At 41.5% G+C, this 10,159-nt stretch overlaps 1 protein-coding gene across 2 annotated transcripts in view; it reads left to right on the forward strand.

Moving 5' to 3' along the window:
- Positions 1 to 7,966, forward strand: part of LOC112434724 (neurabin-2) — a 34,918-nt gene extending 26,952 nt beyond the window's left edge. For both annotated transcript variants that reach the window (XM_024802139.2, XM_024802138.2), the window contains exons 10-15: positions 1,795 to 1,938; positions 2,074 to 2,127; positions 2,314 to 2,445; positions 2,599 to 2,696; positions 2,917 to 3,013; positions 3,326 to 7,966. In XM_024802139.2, coding sequence (XP_024657907.2) covers positions 1,795 to 1,938; positions 2,074 to 2,127; positions 2,314 to 2,445; positions 2,599 to 2,696; positions 2,917 to 3,013; positions 3,326 to 3,379 — 579 coding nt within the window. In that variant the 3' untranslated portion in view covers positions 3,380 to 7,966. The remainder of the gene's footprint in view (positions 1 to 1,794; positions 1,939 to 2,073; positions 2,128 to 2,313; positions 2,446 to 2,598; positions 2,697 to 2,916; positions 3,014 to 3,325) is intronic.
- The last annotated feature ends 2,193 nt before the right edge of the window (positions 7,967 to 10,159 follow it).

The raw sequence follows: 10,159 nt of genomic DNA on the forward strand, positions 1-10,159 counted from the left end.
CGTTATTTTATTACATTTTATTTTTTATTTCATACATTTTATTTTGTGATGTGATGCGAGCGCAGGTGCAACCCAACAGGCCCCAAACGTTCCTGGCAGCAAGTAAAAATGAAATATAAAAATATAGTCCAAACAGGTAAGGTGTAATTGTATTATGAGCCATAGTGCTTGGTCTGTTTGTCCGATGTAAATCAATTGCAGTTAGAGGCTACATTAATTTCCCCTCTGTAAGCACTTATTGAAATTATCTGAGCACATTACAAGTACATATTTGCTTACTCTGTATGCTCAAATGTGACCCGTTATAGCCAACAGAAAAAAAGCGGAGGCCCGAAAAACAGGTGGAGGTCCTCCACCACCACCACTCACAGAGGCTGAGCAGTTGGCTTCCACATTTGTGATAATGTTGGCAGCATCACATATGATCTTCACAGTGCAGAGAACACAAATTAGCATCCATTACTATAATGAAATAATTTGTTAGTTTGAAATGCTACAGGGAACTATGTACCTGTACATTAATGCTGTGGAAAGACTTCCTGTTCACATAGTCTCCTTCATTTACTGAAGGAGCAATGATTGGAATGTGAGTGCCATCTGTACAGCCAATCACGCCTGGGAACCCTGAAAATAAATGTAAAATTTAAGTAGTAGTTCAAGTATCACCACATCATGAATTAAGTTTCGTTCATCCTGATACCTGCAATTTTGTGGCATCCCTCTTTGATAAATCTTGTGGGTCTGTGACCGGGGAACACCACAAACGAGTACAGGAGACGTTTCAGTGCAACTGTAACATTCCTGACTGCCCGACAGACGGTATCCTTGGAAACGTGCTCAGCGTCACCAATATTATACAGAAAGCTCCCGTTTGCAAAAAACCGAAGTGCAATACAAATAATATGTACAGAACTGAGAGGATGTCCGCGATGTGTCACATGAGCAATATTAGGCCTGAGGATGTTATTCAAATAAATTATAGATTGTGCTGAAAAACGGTAACGTTCACACAGGAAATCATCAGGAAATGATAAAATGTCCAAACGCGCTCTGATCACTCTCTCCCGGCGGAGAGCTCTGCGGAGAATTTGGGCTTCAACATCTACTGGCTCTTCAAGGAAGGGACACGCCATGTCTGACACTTCCTACAGTCAGGTTTCTGACAAAGAGGCGGAGAAGGTCAGGGTTAGTTGAAGTAAACCTGCTAGGGGGCAGGTTAGCTTCACGGAGTGTGTCGTCATAGTAACTCACTCAGAATTAATCTAAACTCGCTTTGTGAAACTGAAAACCCAGAGTTTTCGTTAACTCAGGGTATACTTACTCAGAGTTTGCACTAAACCGGCTTCCTGAAATAGGGCCCTGGAAACTAATGAAGCACAAACCTGGAAGTCAGTCTTTTATACCATCTATACCAGGGGTCCCCAATCCCAGTCCACGAGGGCCGGTGTCCTGCAGGTTTTAGATCTCACCCTGGGTCAACACACCTGAATCACATGATTAGTTCATTCCCAGGCCTCTGGAGAACTTCAGGACATGTTGAGGAGCTAATTTATCCATTTAAATCAGCTGTGATGGATCAAGGACACATCTAAAACCTGCAGGGACACCGGCCCTGGTGGACTGGGATTGGGGACCCCTGATCTATACTAACCAGCTACTCCAGCTCCATATCGGATGCAATCATTGGTCTGCTATGTAACCTGATACCTGTAAAACCTACTCATACAATATGTATAAAATATCACAACTATTACCAAATGTAACTGTATTTGTTGCGCGTGTGTTTACCTGCAGACAGGTGAATATGCGACAGACGAGGAGGAGGAGATGAGTCCGATGTTTCCGAACTCGATAGAGGTTTTCGATCTGGCAGAAAACCAGGAAATGCTGTCGCCTGTGGAGCTGGACCCAGAGAAACTGGCCCACAAGTTCAAAGAGGTACATGTGATATAAATGATTTGGATGTTAATGTCATTATTTTATTCAGTCTTGTTTACAGTTTTACCTAGCTTGATTTTTGTTATGTTTATTTGTTTGTTAAAGAAATCAGATTGCTTCTCCCTCTGTCTGCAGCTCCAGATTAAACATGCAGTAACCCAGGCTGAGATCCAGCTGCTCAAGAGGAAGGTGAGCCTGTTTAACACACACTTATACACATGCAGGCAAAAAACCCTCAAAACAACGGCACATTCAGGTTGCACTGCAGAAGAGAATGTACACATGCATAACACCAGTTCTTTTTGGCTCTGTGATGACTTAATGCCTCCCACATACCACCTCCTCCTCCCACACTGACCCCCACCCCGCCTCCAGCTGGCTCACGCAGAGCAGGATAAGTTGCGTTGGCGGATGGAGCGTGCTCAGTTGGAGCAAAATATCCGGGACAGTAAAGAGAGGATGGAAAAACTTGAGGGCTACTGGATGGAGGCACAGTCTCTATGTAAGGTAAGATAGTAAACCTAAACTTCAAAAAGGCACGAGTGAATCAAGTGTTTCTTTTTTTCCCCTCATCCCTTAAAAACTAAAAAAAATGAGCTCACTGCCACCCTAAAACTAGTTTTGTTATCATTTACTCACAGCGAGTATTTGTCTTTTCAGGCTGTGGATGAACACCTGAAGGAAACTCAGGCTCAGTATCAAACCCTGGAGAGGAAATACAGCAAAGCCAAGAGGCTGATCAAAGAATACCAGCAGAAGTAAGGAAGGAGGAGGGACAGAGTAAAAAGATAAAAGGAGTAAAAAAACACCACCACTCCAATGTGTGTGTGTGTGTGTGTGTGTGTGTGTGTGTGTGTGTGTGTGTGTGTGTGTGTGTGTGTGTGTGTGTGCGTGCGTGCGTGTGTGTGTGTGTGCGTGCGTGCGTGTGTGTGTGTGTGTGTGCGTGTGTGCGTGCGTGTGCGCGCGCGTGCATTTTAGGGAGATCGAGTACCTGAAGAAAGAGACTGCTCAGCGTCGGGCACAAGAGGAGAGCGAGGCAACACACAAAGAGGAGACAGACAACCTGCAGGAAAAGGTTCGCAGTGGACTCACCTGAATCTCTCACTGTCAGGTAGCAGAGCTTTTCCCGAGCAGGAAAGGCAAAGGAGGGTCACATCTTGATGGCAGTGTCCCTGCATTATGTTTTAGTACACTGCTCAAACAAGTTAAAGGAACACGTCTGATCTCAGTCTATGCTGCTACAGAGGGAAATGATCAAGCTGCAGATTATCGTCCCACAGGTTTTGTTCACTTGATGCTCTGCTTCAATTAAGTGTTTCTTTAACACTTTTCATAAAAGGTTTAATGTTATATTTCTTGAAGTTATCATCCACTATGTTTTCCACAGATTACAGACTTGGAGACCAAAGTGGATGCCTTGAAGACCCCCAATCCCTCCTAGACTGCTGCTACTTCCTGCCTCCTGTCTGCGACTGAAGGAGGAGGAGCTCCCCCATCCTCCCCCATCATCCTACCGCAGGGGGGCTGTAATTTATTCCAATCAACCATTCACTGCAACGGACAGGTAGCAGAGGAGGGAAAAAATCCCAGCAAGTAGAAGAGAGGACCGTGGAGAAGGAAAGACTCAACCTCTCATGTGACATCTGCCAGTGGCTTAGTGCTCCGTCAGTCAACAACAAATCCCAGAATGCACCTTCTGTCATATCCAGAATCCTCCTTTTGTGTCTTCCTGGCAACTGGCTTGGCATTCAACCCGGAAACCATATTCAGCAACTCAGTTTGTAGACGATGTGTTTTCTCCTCTCTTTAGCAGCATCTTACCCAGGTTCTGTGAATAAATCCGATTTATTAAAAACAAAAGGCGCTTTTAATAACCAGGCTCGTCACAAAGTGCTTTATAGAGCGACAGAGGGAATGAAGCAGAGCAAAAGGGACAAAAGGACTGCTGTTATACGACCTTTGAGAGAAGAGGACGAGCGTGTTCTCTGCCCGTGGCGATGCTCGTTTTCATCTGAAACTACCAGGAGAAGCGGTGACCTTATTTTTAGAGACACGACACCTTTCAAGAAGTGGAACCTCGGTAGTAAGACTCGACAAAACTCTGATGGCCACCGCACCGCCCATTAGCGAAGTAATAAAAACTATGGAGCAAGATGGCCTCCGTGTTTCAAAACTGTCAAAGCCCAGCTTTTTGCTTTCTTTTTTCTGACCTAACTCTCTGCAAACGGTGGTATTAGTAAAGAAGAAGTGTGCGTTTCAGGTCTGAACTACGTGGCGTAATGTTTGTATATATTCTATACATTTATTTAAAAGTGTTAAAGTGGCTTAAGCAATTAGATGGATCTGGAATCTAAGAGTGAGGCGGTGACGCCTTACTGTGGAGGGAATGGTTCAGTAGTCCTCAGTCTGTTTCATCTCTTTTCTCTCAGCATCAATGGCAAACAGGGTGTGAATAGTCTAATTTGTGCTTGTAGAACTTCTAATTGTGTATATCTGTTGGTGTTTACTATATACTCTGTGGGTTTACATGCACACAAACCTGCTTTCAGGTCAGCCGTGCACTATATTCTCACGTGTAGGAAGGCTTCCTTTCTCGTTTTAGAATATCCTCTTAGCTCGCACTCTTAGCTACTACCATATACATAAAATATTAAAAAAATCTATCGTCCAAACATGTCATGGAAGCAGAGAATGACTACAGATAGAAACTGATTCATTGAATTGGCAATTGAGGTCAAATCCAAAGTGGAAAACAGCACTAAGATTAGAGAATTTGCTCATTTAAAATCCTATAACAATATACTGGATATTTACTAAAAAGATAAATTCATAATTTGTCCAAAAGCAGGTCCAATTATTACTAACTTTTAGATTGGAGTTTACTATTATTACTGCCACTAATATCCCCCATCAATAATAATGTTCCTATATTGCGCAGTAAAACTTTTCCAAGCAATTATATACCTAACTAAAGACTCATATGAAATGTAATTTTCATTTTAATTATTATTATTATTTTATTAGCATGGAAGACTAGTATGGCCACGGGGGCCTTTTTTTTTTTTTTTGTCCCTAAAAACAGGTGAACAGAATCAGCCTTTTGGGATTTACTTACCTGGATGATTGAGCATGCACCAAGACTCCCTAAAAAACCAACTTTGAATTTAACTTCAGTTTTTCCCCCCAGAACTATCACACGAATTCTCTTCCAAAACTAGCAAGTATAAAAAGTAAGTGGAAACTACTACTGAAAAAATTTCAATTGATCCCCCAGTTTTTGTTTTTCTTCATTGGCTGACTTAAATTTCCAGATCATAAATTGACTAACATAATATAAACGGAGTATAGTGAAACACTGGACACTCAAATATTAGATTTTATTTGAACATTAAAAAAAAACATAAAATCTTAAACTTTACTAGCTAAAAGTTACCTTTATGAAGTGGTTTCTGTTTCTGTAAGTGTTATTGTAATAGTTTAATAGTTTCTTTTGTTTGAACATTACATACTGACTAGTCAAATGTCACTAGTTCTAAGTTAGTGACATTTCTCCGTGGTTCTGTATTGGCTAATGTCATTTGGCTGTCGGTTAGCTTGTTAGGCTATAAGTGTCGACTGACAGTAGTAGTTGTTAGCTGGCAATATGTTAATTTAACTTCCCAAAATCACAAACTAGAACTATCAAGGATGCCAGAGTCTTTGCCAGTTCTGTTTTATATTGATATTTGTATCAGTATTTATCAATTCTCACTAGCTAGTAGCACCTCACTAGCTAGTGAAGCCTGCTAGCATAACAGGATAGTGTAGCCACTGAAGTGTTTGTGTAACAAGACCGTCACATGGATATGAGCATCGGGGTTATTCAGAAAACTGTGTGCATGTAAACACACTCCACATATCTTACATTAGGAGAAAAGTAGAGGGTCCCAGTGCCAGTATTATACCTATAGAAAATGAATTTAAGTTAGCGATACATGCCTGACGTAGTTGAACTGGTTGAATTTAAAAGTGTTATTATAGCCATTAAAGGTCAGGTGTTTCTTCAGGAATTCAGTAACCAATGTGTCAACTCCATCTACCTGAATATGATTTCTTTTCTTTTCCCCAAACTCCTCTTTGGTCAGATCAATGTAATGAGTTGCAACCTTTTTTAAGATTAGCAGAATCAAAAGGTTGATTTGCTGAGAATAGACTAATTAGACAAGGATTGAACCTGTGATACTGGTTACTGTACGCTCTATGTTTATAAAAAATTATGTGAAAATTATAATGTGGACCGTTTCAAATATGAAACTTGTATTCATGTGAATGGCAAAATGGTGCTCTGAAAGATGGCCTTTACATGTGAAATGAAATTCTGAACTGGTAGATTATGTATTTTGCTGCTGTCATTCCCCGTGGTAACTGTTGTTATGAGCGCCTGTGTTAATCAAGATAGTAGAGAGAGTAAAGACAGTAGAGCTTGCTGGCAAGCTCTGATTAGCTCACATTACTTGAAAAACCACAAGTGGAGTACAATCCCGAGATCTAATTAGGCTACTTAAGCTTAACTCATAATGAATGGAGCAGTTTTGAGGTTGACAAGTTAAAACCAATCTCTACAGCTTTTTCCCAAACCTTAGCCACACTAGCACCCTGGTTCTGAGAATGGTACCATTTGCATTGCAACTTTGCTCTCATTATCTTCAAGCCCATTGTACCGATGTTCATAGTGCCCAGAGGAAGCATACCGAGTTTCCCTTTTGCACCAACAGCCGGTTATAAATGTTAATTCATCAAATATTAAGGTTCTAAATTCCACTAATGTTAGCATGCTAACGTGTTGAATGGATTTCACGAACACGGTAAGCCTGCTCAACATTACCCTGCTGGGCCTGCGATCACGCTCGTATGCCAGTGTTAGCATTTCGAAGCACTGCTGTGCCTGAGTATAGCATCACAAAGCTTATAGCATGGCTACATTGAAAACGTATCGTCGTTTATTTGAAACCCAAAATAATTTTGACAAATCACGACTATTTAGATAAAGCTGCTATCTGCTTGAAAATGAAAAGTTGCATTTCCAAGCTTACTTGCTAGGTAGAAGCATGTTTTCCTGAGGTATTTGCTTTAAAAAAAAAAAAAAAGCTTGTTTTGCTAAGACCAATCTGCCCCTGCCTTCAGCCTCAGCCTGGCTTTGTTCTTCACACCCACTCTGTTGGAGCTGAAACTGATCTGAATCTGTGCTTCACCTTTGACCTACAGTATTTGTGCATTAACAGATATCTAGAGAGACATGGGGGCAGAGTTTTAAGTCTTTTTGCACGTTTCTGTTTGAGAACTGTCGGGGGACGTGGAAACAAACAGGAATATGAGGACATTCAACCACCAGAAAATAATCTTTTGTGTTTGTACTGTCTGGCTGATGAACATGGAGGAGTAACTCCAAAATCACAATGTATGATTATTTTCATGTAAGAATTCTTCTTCTTTTGCTAAAAAGACACCAAGTATTTGTTCCAAACCTGCAGTATGTTTTAAAGTGTTGTCTTAATAGATGGAAGCAAAGGTGAAAGAGCATTTTTTGTTTTAAAGGAATGAAAATCAGCCATAAGCAACTCACTTGAGTATTTTTATTTCTTAAGTATTTTTTATTACAGTTTCATCTCGGTGTTGAAACAGTGTGAGCTGTACAAAAGCTGTTGTATCACCAAATCGAACCCTGGTCACTTTGGGTTTTAATGTCTAAACACAGGAAGTGATCAGCTTGCCTTTTTATGACCTATAAGTTAACCTGCTGCTTTTGCCTCTAAAAAGCCTTCCGATGTTTGCTAACTGTAGCTGACTGTCATTTGTTACCCTTCCCGCCCCATCCGCTGTGTCTACGTTGGAAAAAACAAAATTAGCTTGTCCTCATCAGTTTAAAGATAATACCAGTGATTACAGACAAACTGCCATATTGGTAGACTGACTGATTGTAGCACTACGCCATGTAAGAGCTGTTACAAATTGATTTTTGATAATAAACTCATCATTTGCCCCCAGTTCATATTTCGGGGAATGACCTTCAAAACCATTTTCGTCAACAGGCGGCCTCTGAAGTGAGAGGGTTCAGTGCCTTGCTTGTAGGTAAAGGATTACGGTTCTTGTCTAATCACTTTGTACATTTCAAGGAGTCATAACTGATTGTTGTTGTTGGTGGAGGTTATAATCAGTGTTAAGTAGCCAGTACACAGAAACTGCTTAATAGGTCATTCACAAGTGTCTCAGGTTAGTCCAAATTAGATCTGTTTGCGAAAGTCAGACAGTTAGCCTCTCCATCTGTTCATGTCCTTTATGGACAACATATTCTAGATGTAGCTAAAGGCCGTGTTGGTTTTGGTTTGGTGGCGTTGGGAATTCACAAGTGACGTGGTCCTTTTAGGCTTTGTCAAGTGGTTAACCTCTAGCTTACAATGTTGTGCTTTTCTGCGAGGATGAGAATTGCCCTGCCCCTGATTGAGGATGAGGTCCTGCCTTGGGTATCACCGGTTCTTGTTCAAGACTGGAGAAGTGGAGCCAGAGATTAACAGATTGATTGGTGAAGGGTCTGCAGTAATGCAGATGTAGTACCAGCTTATTGCTGTGAAGAGAAAGCTGAGCGTGGAGCAAAGTTGTCAATTTACTGGTTGGATCTATCCCCATCACCTGTGACCTCAAGCTGTGGGCAGTGACCTAAAGATTGAGATAGTGGATACAAGCATCAGCTTCCTCCGATGGGCGTCTGGTCTCCTCTTACAGATAAGATGACTTATCTGTAAGAGGAAAGGAGGAGACTCTGGATGAACTGGAGAGATTGCGTCTCTTGGCTCCCATTGGAACACCTCAGTGACCCTCCTGAAAAGATGGAGATGGTTGAGAGATGGAGGTGTAGGTACTTCTGCTTGAACTGCTGACCCTGCAGTTCAGACCTTATATACTGGATGGATGGATGTTTGCACATGTACTTCCTGTTATCTCTGCCTTCAGATCGCCTTGGTTGATGAGCCTCAGTCCAAATTGCACTGAAATGCTAGGACCCAAAGTCAAGTTGCTTCTGATTGTGTTTGCATAATGACCGTTTTTGATGTTCAAGGTGAAAAGCTTAAAAACTCTGGCATGTTCTGCGCTGTAACCACTGGTAGCCAATCCTTAAACACTTTACACCCAGCCTCTATAGAACTAGAAGAACAGATGCTTGCTATGTAGAGCAGATGCAATCTTGTGCTCACATCACACGTGTCACACAGCAACTTTTAAGAAACTGGAAGAAAAATGGTGGTGGGGGGTGAAATTACAAGAAACAAAAGCACTATGAGAATCCTTGCAATTAGTTTTTTGTTTCTTTGTTTTTTCTATTTTCATGCATCGCCAAAATTTACCGCACTTTGGAGCAGTTCTGTCCTTTTCTTTACAAAACTATTAGTCCTTGGCTTGAAATTAGACAGTGAAGTCGTGTGGTTTGAAAGACTAACAGTCATGCGGTGCCAAATGATGAGAGCGGGACAATCTGACCTCGGAGTGCGTCTCGGGTCTGAAACAGATTTCCTTCTCTGCCTGGTTCTGTTTTCAGTTGATGCCACCATGTTTGTCTGAACCAATACCTGTCTGTCAGCGTTAATAAAGATAAAATATGACAAGAAAAAAACAAGTTTTATTTAACTTCATATTTCACTGTTCACATATGTTTGAAGTGTGCATTGATTTACAGATCTTACCTCCCCAACCGCCCTGCGACAGACTGGCGACCTTTCCGGGGTGTACCCCGCCTCTCGCCCTATGACAGCTGGGATAGGCTCCAGCGCCCCTGAAAAGGATAAGCGGAAGCGAATGGATGGATGGATGGATGGACTTCCCCAACCTCTAGCTAACTGTTCTCTCAGAGTACTGGAGAAAGAAGAAGGGCAACACAATGGCCTCAGGCTTCAAGGGGGATTTCTTGATGCTCTGGATGCACCTTCCATTTAGCAGCAGCTGTATGCAGAAATACTGAGAATTACCTCAATACCTCAATTCACCCCCTGCTTCAATGAAGCTGTTTTACCTCAGAGTCTGAAAAGTGAAGCCAACATGTTGAAACCCCTTAAACAGGCACTTTTGGTAATGGCCAGCAGAATAGTTGCAGAATCGCATGCAGTTGTATAGAAGTCTGTGGAGAACGTGATCATGAGTATTTTGTTTTTAATCACCTTAGTAAACACTTTCCTAAAAACTTTCAGTTGCT

Source organism: Maylandia zebra, linkage group LG4, assembly GCF_041146795.1.
Source record: "Maylandia zebra isolate NMK-2024a linkage group LG4, Mzebra_GT3a, whole genome shotgun sequence".
Taxonomy (NCBI): Eukaryota; Metazoa; Chordata; class Actinopteri; order Cichliformes; family Cichlidae; genus Maylandia; species Maylandia zebra.